Below are 18709 nucleotides of genomic sequence, written 5' to 3' on the forward strand. Positions count from 1 at the left end.
CTTCGATTTCAGAGTTGCGCAAGAGAATAGCCAGGATTTACTCTTTAAACAAGCCCATCTCTTGTCTTAGCCTCCTGTGGTTTCCCTCTCAGTCTCAGTTCTGTAGATCTAGTTTTGCTATTTCCTTAGGCTGAGCTATCACCCAAAAAAACTTAGTGATCTGATTCTCTTGTAAACGGGGGAAAATGAAGCTAAAACCATCATCTTATTGTCAGTCTGAGCAAAACACACTTCTCTGCAGATCATAACATTGTCCTGTGCTCCACAGGGGTTGGTAGCAAACGCCGGCTCAGCTGTCCTGCGAAATGGGGTCTGTGTCCCCCCTGTGTTCCTGTTGCCTGTCTTGCCTTGGTGTAACCTCCCAACTACTCAGTATACGGTTATTGCTAAACTTACCCCAACAGGAATTTCCGTACATGGAGCAAAATAGCCTGCCTGGTGTCCTCTTAAGATTCTCTTACAATTATTTGATTGCACAATGTCCTTCTTTGCAGCAAGGCAGCAGCTGCTGGGGACCACATGAATCCCGACAACAGCACCCTCCTGTTCTCTGAAACTCCTCCAAATGGCTGGGAAACGCTTTGTGCTTCCAGCAGATCCGCTGAACTCTTTCTTCCACCCATCCTTTTCTTTACTCGGACAAAGCTTTGCCCCTCTCACCAGCATCCCTCATTAGCAGGGTGGGGACCGACCCCGCTCCCCGCTTGTGCTGCCCCATTCTCAGCTCATCATTTTTCTCTTGCTCGTGTTGTTGGTTTTCTGGTAAAACCATAAGACTCATAGAATCATGGAATAGTTTGGGTTGAAGGACCTTCCCAGGTCCCCCAGTGCCCCCCCTGCCATGAGTAGGGACACCTGCACCAGCTCAGGTTGCTCAGAGCCCCGTCCAGCCTGGCCTGGGATGTCTCCAGGGATGGTTCAGCCACCACCTCTCTGGCCAGCCTGGGCCAGGCTCTCACCACCCTCAGGGCCAACAATTTCTTCCTCATGCCTGGCCCGATAACAATTTTGCCCAGCAGTCCTGGCCGAGGGAGCTGGGTACCCAGCCTGGATAGGCAGCATCTCCCCTGCGACAAATGCATCAGCAATCCCAAAAAGCTCTTTTTTCCATGCAAAGCTGCTGGTGTGGAGTGATGGTCAAGGGGAGATTGTGCAGGATGTGCGTGGGCACCCCCGGGGGAGCTGCCTTTGCTTTGAGATGGGGCAGGGATGCCTGGGGCGGGGGCCAGCCATGGGGAACACCCCACGGTGCACTCACAGTTCCCATTTATTGCAGGTTCCTCGTCCCCGGCTCGTCCCGGCACGCCGCTGGCCGCCTGCGGCACCCCCCCGCCGCCACCGCCCCGGCCCCCATCCCGGCCAAAGCTGCCCCCCGGCAAGCCCAGCGTCACCGACGTGGTACGTTCACCCCCAGCGGGAGCGCAGCGTGTTTGGGGGATGCATTAGGGTGGGTGGGTCTGCATTTGCAGTCTGGCGAGACAGATTAATGAAGCAGAGCAAGTCGTTAAGAGCAAATAACAAGCAGGTGCTGCCTGGGCTGTTTAGAATTTTCTATAATTTGGTTTTTTGAGACAAATTACACATGGGAAAATGGCTGGGGCGGCCCGGCGATGGCAGCCACAGGCACACGGCGGTTTGCAGTTCCAGCGATCGCAGAAAATGGGTGCAAAAAGGGACCGTACCCGTGGGGAGGGTCCAGCCGTGTCTGGGGGGAAGCACATGGGTTTGGCCATCCCAGGAAGGGCATCTGGCTGCGGGGGGTGCCCCACAATCCTTGGTGGGGGTCCCCACCACCGTACCACACCGGCCAGGCTCTGCCCTATCACCCTAGGCTGCTTCAAGTAGGTTATAGAGAATTTTTGGATTCGTCTTATGGTGTTTTTGTCAAGACAGGCTGGACCAGGCAATCCTTGTGGTCCTTTCTGACCTAGTAATCTATGAATCTACGGTATAAAATTGTCCCCAAAGGATCCATAGGGACCCAGTGAGCTGCCCTCAAGTGAGCTGGCACATGGTGGCACCGGTCCCTTCTCGGTGTTAAATCCATCCCGTGGCCCCTGAACCTCCTGTCCTTGGTGACGATGGGGACTTCAAACACCTAGACCCATAAAATGGTGGGAATTATTTGCCATTTTTCTAGGTCCAGACTAAAATGCTATTGGGGCTAAAAGAACTGAAGTCACACAGTTTTTCCTCTAGCCCAGCGAGGCTGCCTGGGGACCTGGAGGTCCAGAGGGTTATGGCTTCAGCAAAAGCTTCTGTTTGTTTGATGCAAATGTCGCCATGCATATTTTCTTTAACCCTTTGTTATTATTATGTTTTTCTACAGTCCAGGCCTTTTAGCCCACCTATTCACTCATCCAGCCCTCCTCCGATAGCACCTTTAGCCCGGGCTGAAAGTACTTCTTCCATCTCCTCCACCAACTCCCTGAGCGCAGCCACCACTCCCACCGTCGGTAAAAACCTACAGCACTGCTCTTCTTTCACCTTTCCTACCTCTGAACGTCCTTCAAAGATTCCTGAGACCTTTTCATTCGCTAGATCGTTCTTCGGGTTCACATTCATTAATTTTCATCAGGTTTTTAAATGCCAAAAGTGATTTGAGGGGGGTGTGATGGGTTGTGAACGTGGTGCTGCTAGGGAGGATTTCTTTTTGTGGCAGCTCCAAACGTCGTGAAAAAATGAATGTTGCGTGAAGGCAGAGGTTATCACCAAGTGAAATATAATATAAAATGTGCTTATGGTATCTAAATTGGGTTAAAATAAGCTTTTTTTGCAGGGGATGCCTGTACCCTGGAGGGGAGGGGGGCTGGGAGCCAGACCTTGGGATCCACGGGACAACTAATATTAAATCTCTTTGAACGTCTTAAAATCACATTTCCTCTTCAAGTGGTAGTGGGAAATGGGGTCTCAAAAAAGGCTCTTGCAACCCATTTAGCTTGACACGTTCTAGACCAAAACAAAATACTGCTGTTTTCTTTTGGAGGAATGTCTTGAAAAACATGGGTTTTGCAAAGCTCCTCAAGTGTTCCCCGGGGCCTGAGACAAGAAATGCAAATAAAGTCTGGCTGGCAGCTCCCAGGCTCCATGTGCTGGGTCCCCCTATGCCCCCCTCCTCTGTCCCTTGTGTCCCCTCCATCCCGGTTGCTGGTGCACCTCCCCCTGCCACCCCCGCCATCCCCCCAGCTGCCGGTCCCCTCGCTTCCCGCAGCTCCATCTTCCACCAGGAGCATCCCTCCTCCATCCTTTTGTCTTTTCTTTCCATGTTTTTTGTGACAAGCACACCTGGTGTGTGTAGCGGGGCAGGAGCTTTGCAGGTCACAGCTGGTTCTGCGGAGGGAGCCGATCCCCAAACCTCCAAAAAACCAACCCTGGGTGTTGGTGTGCTGGCTGCAGTGTTCCCCACTGGCTGTCACCTCACGAGGCCACCTCTGACGGCTGGAGGCGATGGGGTGGCCTGAGCCGTGCAACGGGTGGCATCCCCATGGTGCCGGTGGCCGCACGTGCCCATCCGAGCCCTCCCCGTAGGTTTGCTGGAGTTTCTGACCTGCGTGTCCATCCTGTTGTTTGCTTCACTCTCGAGGTGTCGTAGATGCTTGTGCCTGTTCGCTGGCTGTCGGTCTCCCTCGCAGCACGTGCTGGAAAAAAACAAAACGCATCTCGAGCGAGGGGCCAGGCAGCCCCGAGCATCCCCCGTGTGTCGGTCCTGTCCGCGCCCGCTGTCCCGCAGCTTTGGCAGCCAGCCCTGGGTGGTCACCTCGGCCGGTGCCCGTGCCCACGGTGGTAAATGTGATTTTGGTGGAGAGGAGCAGCCAGGCTGAGGACAGGGATGGTCGTGGGGGCTTCGGGGGGAAGCGGCTGTGAAATGGGGGGTGCGGTTGGGGCTGATGGGCTGTGCCCTGCCAGGGGACTCCAGGATCTCCCACAGGCTGAGCAGGTGATGACTCCCTTAGTTTCAGTTGTTCTGGTTTTGGTTTGGTTTGGTTTCTTTCCCCTTTAACACATACATTTTTATGAACAAAAATTGACATTTGATGCTTTTTAATGACTTATTGCACTGCCTGCCCTGATGCTGAGGAATGATGCAGCTGTGTGGGGGGTGGGAAGCTGCGCCCACCACCCCCTCCATGGGGTCTTTCCTTGGAAGAGAGACAAAATCGGGGCTCTCGGGTGACCCCGTGGCAGGGGGACACTGAATGGGGCAGCACCCCCAGACTGCAGACTTTGCGCTTCCAGCTCCATGTAAAAACCAAGCGGTGGGTGCTGCGTTTCAGGAATTTGGCCTGGGAAAAGGCACGGCAGCGCGGAGCGGGTAGGGGACAGGCAGGGACACAGGGGCTTCAGGAAAACCCAAGCATCTCCCCATGGTCCTCACAAAGGTGGCTGGGGCGAGGGTGGACAGCAGGGCGAGCATCCCTGCAGCATCCACCAGCTGCAAAGCACGGGGAGCACCTCTAATTTCTGGGTTTGTCACACAGTAAGAGGCAAAGACGAGGTGAAAGGTGTGGGCAGGGACAGGCACAGCAGTGGGTTGGGGACCACTGGGGGTCCCGTGGGACCGGCAATGGGGTTGGGACACCCCGAGCTGGCTGGGGCCACCCACAGCCCTCGGCTTGTGGCCAAGTCTGTCTCCACCACCTTCCCCATCTCTTGTTTCCTGCGACAAAGTCCAATGGAGTTTGTCCAAGAGTGTGTGGAAGAGTTATTTCATTTATTTGTCCCCCGTGCTGTTCTGGTTTGCTTTCGTTGTGGTTGTGTAGGCAGTCTGAATATTTTATTGCAAAGAAAGAAGCTGTTATTTCTGTGTCAGTGACCCTTCTGTTATTTTTCTTGTTAAAATTCTTCTCTGTGTTTTTTTGTTGTTGTTGATACAGCGTGCTGCTTGATTTCATTTGGGATTTGCTCTTTATTTTTTTTTCTTTGCATTTCTTCTGCGTATGTTATCAGATGATGCTTTTTATTGCCAAACTGCCCGTGTTTGCACGGCGCTGTGAAATGCCTGCAGGTGCTGTTCTAGCAGAGCATTTTTAAGCCATCTGGCTCCAGGGTGGGTGACCGTGGGTGTCCCGAGCACCCGAGCCCCGGCACCCACTGCTTGCAGCACCTTGTGTGACAGTTTCTTAGTGACAAAAGGACTGCAGGGTGACGGCCTATAACCTCCTGAATTCAAAAGTGTTCATTTAGCAGCTCAAAAAGCCTTTTTTTTTAACCTATACCCTTACTTATTTCAACAGTACCTGGTGTCTAACGAGGCTTTCGAGGCGGTGCGAGTGCAAGGGAGCTGGTGGTTGTGATGGGAAAGGGAAAATTCCAGTTAGGCGTCTCCTGCTCTGTGTGCGTGTGTCTGTTTATCTGCAAGTTTTATGTCCTGAAACACAACGGAAGTACCTACGTGTCACTGTCACTTGTTTTCTTGCCGGCGCGGCATGCGCTGCAGCATCCCGCCGGGGACGCGCTCGCTGCCGCTAGGGTAGCTCGGCAGAGGCATCGCTGGAGGTGAAGACGATACGGTGTGTTTGCCAAAATCAGCGCGGTTAGAACATGTTGATGGAGTACATCTGCTAGGAGCCTTCCTGTTCTAGACAAAGGAAAAAAAAAAAAAGAGAGAAAACCCCCAGAAATCCTTACCAAGCGGGAAAAAGCACTCTTCCATCTGGGCTTCCATAGCTTTGCTTTCTGCTTTCTGTTTCCTAAGCCAAAACCAGAGTTTAAGAGCCCCCCTTTCCTTGCACGTGAGCGGCTTGCAGCGCCTTGTCCCCTCCCCGTAGCGAGATCGATGACCTGCTCTGTGACTCACACTGTGTCCTTCTCTCTCCCTCTCCTTAACCTTTCCCATCCCGCTTCAACTCCCGGCCATACAGAGAATGAACAGCCTTCCCTCGTTTGGTTTGACAGAGGAAAGTTTTATTTGACTTTCGAAGGTAAGTAGTGCATAGCATACCCGGTAACCGCTCGCTCCCCTCGCTCTTGCTCTCTGACTCCCGGGGTTTCCTCCCAAGGCTCCAGTCCGGCTTTCCAAGCCAAATGCTATGGCTACTTAGACGACATCGCAACTTCGACCAGAACGACTGTGATTTGGTTTGTGCCATTTATCCCCGTGATCTGTTTCCCTCTTTATTTATAAAAACAAAACCCAAAACAAACCCCAAACAAATCAAAACCCAAAAGAATATTCTCATACCGAGACTGCGGTGAAAACCAGAGAGCGAAACCTCTTGCGCTGCTGAGGAACTTGACTCTGTCAACCAGGGCTTCTCTCTACTCTCCCTCGCAAGCTGCTCGGGCTGTGGCACAGTTAATTAAAAACCAAAGGGTGACGGGTTTTTCACCAAGCTGGGGCCCCCTTCCCACCTCCCATCGGATTTTTCCGGGACAAGGGGTTGGAGAGAGCGAAATGCCACCAGGTTGTGCTGCTGGGGCAGCTGGTTGGAGGCGTTGAGGGTTTTGGGGTCCCTCGTTGATGAAAAGGCACGTTATGGAGGGACGTGGGGAGGACAGAGCTTGTTTTGAGGTGGTTGGCAGCTTCTCTGAGCAGCATCACATCATGGAGAGGGCAGAGACACGGGTGTCGGGGGGCAGCCCCATGCCGAGAGCCCCAAGGCTTCCGGGGAAGCCTCATCCCACAGACACCGTGCCCATGTTTGTCTTTAAAAGGAGTGATAGCAGCAGGAACAGGTGCTTTAAAACCCGAAGGAAGAGCCTTGAAGCTGCTGTGGTGTTTGCAGGAGCTGGGCTGGGGCTGGCGGGGACAGGCCAGGACGGCGCAGGGGACAGGCCAGAGCACGGTTCCTGTGTGAATGTCGCTTCCTGCGACTGTGCCACCAGTGTCCCCTCCAGCAAACAGCCGAGGGGCCCGGGATTGTGTTCCCCGGTGGCTGAGCACAAGGTGTTGGTGTTTATGGAGCAAATCCCATTTGGGTGACTGCCCCCTGTACTGGGCGGCGGTGAAGCTGCACCTCGAATCCCGGGGTCAGTGTTGGGCCCCTCAGGCCAAGAAAGGCCTTGAGGTGCTGGAGCGAGTGGAGAGAAGGGAACGGATCTGGTGAGAGGCTGGAGCACAAGGGTGACGGGAGCGGCTGAGGGACCCGGGGGTTCAGCTGGAGAACAGGAGCTGAGGGGAGACCTTCTGATCTCTGACCTGCCTGAAAGGAGCTTGGAGCCAGGGGGGGTCGGGCTCTGCTCCCCAGGAACAAGCGCCAGGACCAGAGGAAACGGCCTCGAGTTGCGCCAGGGGAGGTTGAGGTTGGATCTGGGGAACAATTTCTTCCCCCAAGGGCTGTGGGGCATTGGAACAGGCTGCCCAGGGCAGTGCTGGAGTCACCATCCCTGGAGGGGCTGGACAGACGGACATGAGGTTCTCAGGACATGGGGCAGTGCCAGGGCTGGGTTACGGTTGGACTCGATGCTCTTGAGAGTCTCTTCCAACTAAAATGATTCTGTGATTCTATGCTGTAGCAGCAGCAGAAGCAGGGATGGATGGATGGAGGTGCTGGTGACCGGGGGGTTGGTCCTTCTTTCCTTCCGTCTTGCCTTTCAATCGGCCGCAACTGCTGGGCCCCAAGGTCCCTGCTCCAACAGCAGCTCCCGGCTTAGACCTGGGAGGGGGCTGGGGAGGAACCGCTGTCTCCTGATCCTCATGGCAGTTTTGCTGCTTCCAGAAGAAAAAAAAAAAGATCACCAGGTCAACGAGTGATCCCTCAGTACATGTACCCACCACTGCACATCCCTGCTGACCCCCTGCTCTGTGGTTCCTCCTCCCCCTCGCTCAATCTAGCACCAGCACTGCGAGCACGTCCAGCCTTTGGGGGTTTTCTTGTGGTTTTAATGGTTTTGAATGGTGTGTTTGAATTCTTGTGCTTGGTTCTGGCAGTGTGAATGCTCTGGAGTGGTTGGTAGGTTTGTTTAGGGCTGCAATAGTGTGGAATCGCCTCCGGGCTCATCTCATGACATCTGCTGAGTTGGGCATCTGTAACTCAGGGCATGAAATGCCGGATTACATTTTGTTTCTGAGTTTAGTTTTTTCTGTGCTAAAATCCATGTATTTGTAGAACGTGGGGTAGTTTGTGTGTGAAAAGACGCGGTGCAGCTTTGGTGATGCTCTCCTGGATGCATGGGCAGAGCTGGCTACCAGGATCACTGGTACTCAGCCATCCTTACTCCACAGCTGTATTTTCCACCTTTGTGCAGGGAAAATTAAGGCAAATGAACCTGGTGTGATGCTTATAGCTGGATCCAAAGCTCCATAAAGAGGATTTTTTTTTTCCCACCAGTATTATCACATCATTTTGCCAAAATGAAAAGTTTCTAAAAATTACTTCTAAGGCAATCACTGAAAAGCCAGATTTTTGGTGGAGGTGTGCCACAGTACATGCTTTAACTAGACTTGTCTCTCAGGTTTCTGGAAAAGAATTTTAGGGCTTAAAATAAGGTGTGCATACTTTTATTTTTACATTAAAGTTTTTATTTAAAAAGCTGTTTAGCCTCTGAAGCTATTAAGAGAATAATATATAGGTTCACAGGGAAGAGCGGAGGGAACAGAGAACTTTGCTGGTTACATCCACATGATCTGTGTTCAGAGTCAGATTAGAAACATGGAGGATGTTTTGTTGCTGTTCAGATGAACTCGGATTTTCCAAGGCCAGCTGAGCCTGGTAATACAGATACATGAGACAAGCTGGTTTATTCTTGCATGTATGATTTTTCATTCTGGAGAATGAAGGAGTCTTGTATATGTACAGAGAAATGGTGTAAGAAACGGGAGATGGAAAATCAGGGAAAAGGTGCGTTGGTGTGAGAGATGCCCACCCTATCAATCAGTGCTCTGGGGCAGGGTCTGTATGTTTGGAAGGTGTTTTGGCTTTTTTTTTGTCTCTCCCAAAGAATAATGATCATATTGCCAAGAATCGCTGGCGGTGCTGCTGCTGGATGGCTGAAAACCTTCCTCTTGCCTTCCCTGCCGAGATGAGCCTGATGTTCCTCTGCTGGGTGACACCTCCAGTTGTCACCCCTCTATAGCCAGTCTGCATTTATGTTTTTGAATCTCACCTGTATTACCGGGTGGATGTGATGAGAACATCCCTCTGGCCTGTGTTCGGCTGGATTTGATGGGGGTCGTTGCTCGGGGAGCGAGGATGCGCTCTCTGATAACCCAGCGGTGGTGCCTATGCAAAGAATTCATAAAAAACACGTTACCCTCGTAGTGTGCAGGTATTTCAGCTGCGATAATCAGGTGGCCGGGGGGTCTGGGGGGCTGCCCGTGCCTCCACGTGCGGCTGGCACTGACACAAGGTGTCTGCTCCAGTTTGCCCAGTCCCCGATGCACAGCCCAGGGCTGTGTCCTCAGGAACAGAAGGTTCAGGGGCCCACGCTGTCTCCCTGGGCTCATTAGGGTAATTAACTTGTGTGGTGATGGGGCTGTCACGTGCGGGTGAGATGCTCAGTTTGTCCATCTGTGTGCTGTGACAGACGGACGCGCTGCACTTACTGAGCATCATTATCCCGGGCTGGGGCTGGAAGCACTTATTCCCCCGAGTTTCTTAAGATACACGACCAAGATGGAGACCCGTGGCTACATTAATTTTTTACACCCTTTTAGGTTACATTAGACATTTGAAGGGGAAACCCCAGCACCAGAGAGGCTCCTCTGTGCCTGTGGGAGAGAGCAACTTGGGTTTTATACATTAACGCGCTGCCTGCATGGATGCATTTGTAAGGCGTGAGGAATCTTCACCCGCCAATGACACATTTTTTCACAATTAATATATCAAAACTTGAAGTGTAATGCAAGTGACAGAAGTGCTTTTGTCAGGAGATATTATGAAGCCTGATTTCCTGGAGCCAGGCTCTATTATTTATAATACTTGCAGAAAATTTGCAACGGCAAGCCAGGACCTTATTGCATGTCACACAGAAGCCACCACAGATCGCTTAGACCCGAGGCGAAAAGCAGCAGAAAACGGGGCTGAGGCAGGAAGCAGCAGATAAAGAAGGGAGGGGATTATTTTTGAAGACAGTCCAAGCAGAGAAGCAGGAGCTCACCAGAAACACGCTGCATTTCGCACGGTCGCTTTGCTTTTCCTTCGCTCCCACCTGCAGAGGTGCTGCCCATCCCCAGGCCAGTGTTTAATCTCATGTGGCTTTAGCTGAAACTGCCACACACTTGTGTGCTCTAAATAAAGCCCTGGGCTGAATTTAGAACTCGATTCACCTGCCTGATTCAGACCCTGTAAATGAAGGTAACAGAGTAAAGGGGTGTCGGGGTCCCCAGGGAAGCTGCCCCTCCAGAGACCTTTTCCATTCCTTTGTAGCTGGTTTGGGGCAAAATAATCCTTGTGTTTAATCTGATGTACTGACTGTGATATAGATATTAAAAAAAGCTTCCAAAGCAGCGCGTTGGAGGAAAATAGATCAGGCTGAACTGGCAGTGCCAGGGCAGGGTTGTTGGCTCCTCGAGGAGTTTTTTGGGTACCTGGGGGTTCAGCAACTTGTACGTCAAGTAGGCGACAGTCCCCACTTGCCATCTTCTTTGTGGCGGGCACGGGGAGCAGGACATTGTCTCCCACACGAGGTTTCCAGCACACCCAGGGCTTCTGGAATACTCTTTGCAGTAATGCTTTCATCCTCAAATATTTTTTGGAGACAGGTATTTCTGGCCAGCAAAGGGAAACCTGTGTGTGACTGTGCAGGGCTGAACTATTTCAGAGCCTGGCCAGCGTCCACAGATGCACAGCATGACCAAAGCAAACTTTTCCACCCTTTTTTTTTTTATCAGCTAAACAAACCGCGGATTAATAGCTTTAGCTCTTGCACCCGGAGTCCCACGTTCTCCTCCGTAGCTCCAGATTTCTGATGATGTGCAGATTTGCCGCAGCGTGTCACGGGCTTTGCGGGGCGAGAGCCGGGCAGGAGAGGGGGGATTGCAGGGGTCCCGCAGGCTGGGGTTCAAGCAGCGCTGGGGGGGACACTGCTGACACCCCGCTCTCCCACGGGCAACCTGAGCCCTCCAGCCAAGGGACAAGGACCCTCCCCAGCCCCTCTTGCCGGGGTCCAGAAACCTGCTGCAAAAACCGCCACGCAAAGCGCTGGGGGTGCCGCGGCCCCGCATGCTACTCCTGCCTGGGGCTTCTCCATTATTTTGTCTGCTTGCTTTTCTTTTTTTTGGGAGGGAAAGATAATTTTAAAATGTTTTAAAAGCGTCATCCAAAGCCTAGGGAATTTTTTCTTAATATTTGCCCATAGAGCTAGGCTGGGGGTCCTGGTGAGCACCCCATCGCCCTGGCTCTGGGGGGGACCGGTGCCGTTTCTCTCTGCACATAAGAACAGGAGGTTTTTGCTCTGTTGCAGGCTCGTCGCGGGGACCCAGCCCCCTCACCATGGGGGCACAGGACACCCTGCCCGTCGCCGCCGCCTTCACAGAAACCGTCAATGCATATTTCAAAGGGGCCGACCCGAATAAGTAGGTGCCGACTGATGGGGTCTGGGTGTTGATACAGGGAGGTCCTGGGGTTGGGACAGGCTTGGGGTGCTGTTGATGCTTTGGTGAGCATCTTGAGGGACGGGGACGTACTGTCCATGGGCAGGATGCTCCTGGGGCATCCCCACGAGCATCGGTCCCATCCCTAGCAGGCTGCCAGCCTGTGCTGCTGTTTCAGGTCGCACTGGTTTAGGACCACAGCAGGTTCATCCCCCCGGTGTGGTGGGTGGGAAGCGGGGGCTGTCACCACACTGTCCCTGGTGTGAACAATCCCCTCCTGCTGCATTTTGAGCCCCCTCGTTTTCATCCTCCCCACCTCGATCTCTGTGTCTGGCGCTGCAGGTGCATCGTGAAGATCACCGGGGAGATGGTGCTGTCGTTTCCAGCCGGCATCACCCGACACTTTGCCAACAACCCCGCTCCGGCGGTGCTCACCTTCCGCGTGCTGAACTACAACCGGCTGGAGCACGTCCTGCCAAACCCCCAGCTGCTCTGCTGGTAAGACCCCGCCGCACAGTGCCCCAAAGGAGGGTGGGTTTCCAGAAAAATAAGGTGCTTTGCAAAAACACATGGCCCAAAATATCTTCCTTGGTAGCCTGCCCTGGTTTTGGGAAGGAAATTCTCAAGCCCTTGAATATTTGCCAGAGTACTCCCTCTGAGAGCAGTCCCTTTGCCAGGCAGAAGAGCATCATAGAATCTCTTTGATTGGCAAAGACTCCCAAGATCATCAAGTCCAACTGTTCCCCCAGCCCTGGCACTGCCCCATGTCCCTGAGAACCTCATGTCCGTCTGTCCAGCCCCTCCAGGGATGGTGACTCCAGCACTGCCCTGGGCAGCCTGTTCCAATGCCCCACAGCCCTTGGGGGAAGAAATTGTTCCCCAGATCCAACCTCAGCCTCCCCTGGCGCAACTTGAGGCCGTTTCCTCTGGTCCTGGCGCTTGTTCCTGGGGAGCAGAGCCCGACCCCCCCTGGCTCCAAGCTCCTTTCAGGCAGGTCAGAGATCAGAAGGTCTCCCCTCAGCTCCTGTTCTCCAGCTGAACCCCCAGCTCCCTCAGCCGCTCCCGTCACCCTTGTGCTCCAGCCCCTCACCAGATCTGTTCCCTTCTCTCCACTCGCTCCAGCACCTCAAGGGCTTCCTTGTCCTGAGGGGCTCAAAACCGAACACAGAGTATCAGCAGAGAGAAGCGTTTTGATGGGGTTTGCTCATTTTCTGCCCTGCTCTGCTCGTTATACCTCCTGTTTGCAAAACGAGGTGACCTACAGGTGGTATCTGCTGTACCTCGGTGGAGGCAGCTGAGGACAAGCCAGAGACGGGCAGAAGGGAGGTGACATTTCTCTAAATGTGGGATTAAATGCAGTCCCAGCCAGTGGCTGGCACTGCTGCCCTACATGCTTTGTAGAAAAGCTTTTTTTCTGCTGAGATGGCTTACGCCAAGGGTTAATTCTCCTCTGTGCAGTGACAACACGCAGAGTGATGCCACCACCAAGGAGTTCTGGGTCAACATGCCAAATCTGATGACTCACCTAAAGAAGGTATCGGAACAGAAACCGCAAGCCACCTATTACAATGTGGATATGCTCAAATATCAGGTAGGGGTTTTTCTGTAAGATAAAACTGTGCCAAAAAAATGTGTGCTTAGCTTATAGATGTAAAAGCTGGTATTTCCCTAGTGCAGAGTAGAGACAACATGAGTTGAGGGCATGCTGTCCTGCTTGTCCCCTCTCTGTGTCACTAGACTATACTGGGCTCAAAATCAGGCAAACGTTCTATGAGAAACCAAGGTATTGTCTCCTCTGCAACCAAATGCAATGACTGCGTCTGTAAAATGGGATTTCTCCCTTCACCCCTACAGAAACTAAATGTTTTTTCTGTCATTTTGGAAGGTATCTGCCCAGGGTATTCAGTCTACTCCATTAAACCTTGCAGTGAGCTGGCGGTGTGACCCTGCAAGCACTGACCTCCGCATCGACTACAAATACAATACAGAGGCAATGACCACACCGGTCGCTCTAAACAACGTCCAGTTCCTCGTCCCCGTCGACGGAGGAGTAACCAAACTTCAAGCTGTGCTTCCTCCGGCTGTCTGGTAGGAAGAAACCTGCAACCCTACTCTGATTTTGTTTTATTTTCCTCACCATTCCCACACACACATGGTCAGAGCTGAAGCCATGTGCACAAGAGGCAGAATAACAACCCTTATTTCTTGTTTTGGCTACTTTTATCCTGCTGCCTGTCACCCATTGCGTAATTGTTATGGTGCAATGCAAGAGCAGCATTTTCCTGCTCTGGGTCAAACCTAAAGCCAAGCTCTTAGAACTGTAGCTCTGGAGAGCGGCACCAGAGCTGCTCCCCCAGCCCACACAGCCTTTAGTGAAATTCAAACCGCTCCTTCGTAATTTCTTGTTTCCTACAGAAATGTTCTTCTTCATGTGTTTTTAGGAACGCCGAACAGCAAAGGATATTGTGGAAGATCCCCGATATCTCTCAGAAGTCGGAAAATGGAGGTAATCCTGCAAATGTGCATGTTATTAACTCTGAATACTTAAATCTGACACTGACCCATTTATCATGCCTGCACACAAGTCCAGACACGCAGGTTCCAGCTGGCGCTTGCTGGGGGAAAATGCTATTCAAAGCTGGGAGCAAAGAGCTTTGAAAAGCAGAGATGTGTGCCACTGGTACTGTTTTGCCAAATGCTTTGGCACCACAGAAGGGTATTTACACATCGAGTTTGGGCGCGGTTGTTTGCCGAGTCCTTCGCTCCATTGACCCTCTCCATTTTTGAAGGCTGAGGCTCCACGTCATGTCCCTGTCGGGGAACCGCAGCCTCCCACGTGTCACCCACGCGGCTCGGCTGCTCCATATCGCTGGGGTGTCTGAAAAGTAAAAATCTGCTGGGAGGGTGAGGGGGTTTGGCTCTGTCGCCCCCGGGGATGCTGCTGGCTTGGGTACGGCTGTGGGCTTCACTTGCAGCACATTGGGCATCTCCTTGGCTTTGCCAGCAAATCTGGTCCTGGGATGCGGGATGTGCCTCTCCAGGCTCGTAAAAGGGTCTCATGTGGTATTTTTAAATTGCAGGTGTGGGGTCTCTGCTGGCCCGGTTCCAGCTGTCGGAGGGGCCCAGCGCCCCGGCCCCCCTGGCCGTGCAGTTCACCAGCGAGGGGACCACGCTCTCCAGCTGCGACATCGAGCTCGTCGGTGCCGGGTACCGCTTCTCCCTCATCAAGAAGAGGTTTGCAGCAGGTAGGTACCTCACCAGTGGCTGCTCTTGGGACGGCAGTGTCCCCAGCGGTCCCCTCCAGCTGTGCGGCACACCTGGACTGCCCTTGCTGTATATTTGTTGACCGTTCAAGCCCAGAGGTCCCACCGTAGCATGGTGTGACAGGGCTGGCTGGCAGCAGAGGGGTAAAAGCTCCCTCGCATGAAATAAATCCTTACCAGAGCCTTGAATTTAATGGGCTCTTTTCTGCTGATGGGTCCTGTGCGAAAGGTAAGGCCTGGGGATCTCCAAAGCTTAGAGAAAAGGCAGCTCAGGGGAGACCTCGTCACCATGTCCCAGCATTTAAAGAGTGGCTACGAAGAAGGTGGAGACTCCCTTTTTACAAGGAGTCACAAGAAAAGATGAGGGCTAATGGGTGCAAGTTACTCCTGGGGAGATTCCAATTGGACACAGGGGAATTTTTTATGATGAGAACAATCAGCTGCTGGAATAATCTCCCCAGGGAAGTGGTGGATTCCCCAACATCGGACACTGTTCAGATTCAGCTGGACAGGGCGCTGGGCCAGCTTGTCTAGACCGGGCTTGTGCTAAGAAAGGTTGGACCAGATGATCCTTGAGGTCCCTTCCAACCTGGGATTCGATGATTTGATGATTCTGTGATGATTTTTCTGTGGCAGCAGCGTGGCCGTGGGTGTGGGGCCAGTGGTGGTGGGTGCCCGTCCCCTGGGAACCGGGGCTGCTCCCTCCCCGCAGCTGATTTCTGATCCCATTTCTAGGTAAATACTTGGCCGATAACTGATGGGAGCTTATGCAAGCCTATGGAAAATAATATGGAAAACACCCAAGGACTGCTGTGCGTGGAACGGGTTTTATTTACAGTTTAAGGAAAATGAACTAAATCCTGCACTCGGGACATTTCTGTTGGAAGTGATGACAACTTTCAGCATTTTTTTCCTTGGAAAACACCGTCTTGACCAGTCCTACAGTATCTACTTCTAGATGTAACATTGTTAATGGTTTTAAAATGTAATTATTGTATTTGTAAATTGTACTCATTCCAGTAAGGCTGTATTTTGGCCGTTAGACACTTGAGTTTTAGCATTTTACCATTCATGAAATGGATGTAATTTAAACTGTGGTATATAAATTTAATAGTAGTACTGTTGAATGGCACAATGCTTACAGAGGTAGATTACATTTTGTCAATATATACGATTTAAATACAATACTGATAGCTGTTATGAAGGGGGTGCCTCATAAAAAGAGAGTAGAAACGACAGGCTGATTTACTTTTTCTTCAGTCCTTAATATGTCTCACGGTGACGAATAAAAATCTCTATCTTCAGGTTTAGCTGGTTTAACTCCAGAAAAATACTGCTGTAAATGTGGAGGTTCCTAGTACAGTCTCCCAGCAAAATGTGGAAAAAAATGTCACTTCTACAAAGAGTATTTACATCCAATTTCCATTCCCACAAACCTCCGTGAACGTGCCCGTGCTCTCTTAGGGCCGCAGACGACGCGTCAGGAGTCCCAGCAGTGTGTGTGTAGGTGACAAGTGCTTCTCTTTGCCCTGTGTCTTTACATTTTGCAGATATGTAGACAAGGAGACAAGTAAGCAAAGAGGTCAGGTAGTTACTCTGAGCTTACACACTGTCTGGAGAAGTTATTGCTGTTTTTAAGGATACATTTTCCTGAGCAGTATCTAGATTTTTGGTTGTGTTTCTGTGTTCCCTTGCTTGGTTTTTCTGTTTTTTTTTTTTCTTTGGTTGATTGGTTTGAGGGTTTTTTTTCCTATTTTTGAATGCCCCAACACACTGATGGTGCAGCATCTGCCAAGGTGGAGAGCTGGTTTTAAAGGGAGAATTTAGTGACGTGGGAAAAAAAAAAAAAGGGATTTTTTCAAAATTATTTGCAGCTGGTGTTCAGATGCAAAGAGCAGCATAGGAGCATCCACCGACCGGGGTGCTGGTGACTTTAGAAATGTGTGAGATGACAAATAGTGCTAATTTTACAGTCACAAATGCTGCCAGGATTGGGCTTGTGCATTTGTGCTGGAAAACTTTGTGCGTGTTGGGATGTGCTTGCTCACAGAGCAGTTTGGAGTGACATAAGAAAACAGTAATCTGTGCCCACCTTAAAAGAAAACAAGGAAATCTGGAGATATTTGAGTTCTGAGGTGACTCCCGGACTGAGGCATGTGTGATGGGCTGCCTGAGTTGTGTGTGTGCTTACAGGAGGTATCAACACGGAGGTGAAAGCACAATTAAGTTATGCAACTTCATGCATCTTTGCAGTTTTTGAAAATACACTTGCCAGAACTCCTGGAGGGAGCGTTCAACTCTGTTAATAATTTTTCCCCTGAAATGGAATTATGTATAAACTGTGTAAATTACCCCTTTCTGACATAGGAATATAGAGCAAAATTTAAGAATCAGTTTTTGCATAATTGGTTCACACTGTATACAATTGTTATAAACTCATGCTTCGAAAAGTGATCTATGCCATAGTCCTGAAAATAAGGATTTTATAATGTAAATATTACCAGAACATAGATATTTTACTTTATATTTCATTTGAAAGACAAGGTGTTTACATTAGCACTGGGTTTTTAAATGCTTTTTAAACAAAAACTCCCATAACCCAAGGCTCGCAAGCTTGTCCTGTTTGTGCTGTCACAAAACCAACATCACATTTTCCGGGTGCGTGGGGGTGCTGCGACGCAGCCCCCATGGCCTGGGTAGAGAGATGAGAGTCCTGCACCTTTTCTGGGGTGAATTGCACCCCAGTTTGGTGTGCTGGCAGCCCCGCGGGGACACCGTCCCCTTCCAGCCACCACCAGGTGACACGAAACAGCTATTCCCAGCCCAAACACTGGGACCAAACCCAGCGGTTTTGGCACGGGTGTTTTGCATACTGCTTTTGGCAATTTTTTGCACAGTGTTTCAGTTCATGGGGTGTTTGCTCAGCAGCATCTCTGATTTTCCTCCCCGCATGGCCCTTGCAAGGAGACGCTGCTCCGCGTCCGTGGTTGAGTTTTCCTGCCCTGCCGGTGTCTGAGCAGGGGGCAGAGCAGCTGAGTGCCCCAGGGATGCTTATTTTGTCAGATTTTTGTTCTCCCGTTTGCAGTACGAGCCTGGCACCCCAGCATTACCCTGCGTGCGGAGGGGGAACAGACCAGTTGCCTTTCTAAGCCTGACATGCAGCAGCCTGGTCTTCTTTCCACCTGGCTTTGAGAAGGTGTCAGCAGAAAAAACATTATGAGCAGCAGCTTGGGATGTAGCAGACTTTAAAAGGAGCATATATAGGAATGTTTATCCCCAATTCCAGCTTCCGTAGCAGCTGAGAGAGCCCTCTGGAGAGGGCAGGAGGAATGCACTGCCCTGTTGCATTCAGGGTGCTCGAGCTCTGCAGGCTTCACCTCTGCTATTAGGCAGGAAAAACTCTGTATTTTCAGGGGATGCATCTGTTTGGGCCTCCCTGCCCATTAGCAGAGAGCAGCTACATCAGCGGGGAGTTGAAAAAGCGGGGATTTGGTTGTCTGTGAGTCACCTGCATCCCTAGAGCCAAGCATCTCTTGCTGGGCATGTGGTCCAGAGGGTCTTTTCTCAAGTCAGGCTGAGGCTGAGAATGGGACTCAGCCCTCCAGCACCGCACCCCTTAACTCAGCAGCACTCTGAGCTCGTTATCTGAGCCAAAAAAAGGATAAATAAAGGAGGCATTCAAATAATAAATAGGTGTGATGCATGCACAGAAAGGCTTCAGCTTGGAGACTTGCGTGGACATGTCCCCAGCCACCTCTCCCCAGAGGGATTTTCCTTGGGTCCCCAGTAGCCACCAGCAGCCCAGTGCCCGCTGATGGACTGGGAGTGGTTTTCCCCATGAACACGTGCAGATTTGGGTCTTTAGATCTGGGCAGCAGGAAGCCTTTTCATTTGCAACTTTCATTCTTCTGTTTGTTGCAAATATTGATGATTCTCAGCCAGCTTACAGTGCTCCTCACAGGAGATGTTTCAG

The 18709-nt window shown here is 51.5% G+C and overlaps 1 protein-coding gene across 1 annotated transcript in view; it reads left to right on the forward strand.

Moving 5' to 3' along the window:
* The window catches only part of SGIP1 (SH3GL interacting endocytic adaptor 1), a 53984-nt gene extending 38490 nt beyond the window's left edge, over positions 1-15494 (forward strand). Inside the window, exons 17-26 of the mRNA XM_065656989.1 lie at positions 1277-1398; positions 2330-2456; positions 5862-5921; positions 11344-11455; positions 11816-11971; positions 12932-13064; positions 13359-13561; positions 13915-13979; positions 14554-14718; positions 15472-15494. Of these exons, the coding sequence (XP_065513061.1) occupies positions 1277-1398; positions 2330-2456; positions 5862-5921; positions 11344-11455; positions 11816-11971; positions 12932-13064; positions 13359-13561; positions 13915-13979; positions 14554-14718; positions 15472-15494 (1166 nt within the window). The remainder of the gene's footprint in view (positions 1-1276; positions 1399-2329; positions 2457-5861; positions 5922-11343; positions 11456-11815; positions 11972-12931; positions 13065-13358; positions 13562-13914; positions 13980-14553; positions 14719-15471) is intronic.
* The last annotated feature ends 3215 nt before the right edge of the window (positions 15495-18709 follow it).

Source organism: Caloenas nicobarica, chromosome Z (assembly GCF_036013445.1).
Source record: "Caloenas nicobarica isolate bCalNic1 chromosome Z, bCalNic1.hap1, whole genome shotgun sequence".
NCBI classification, from domain to species: Eukaryota; Metazoa; Chordata; class Aves; order Columbiformes; family Columbidae; genus Caloenas; species Caloenas nicobarica.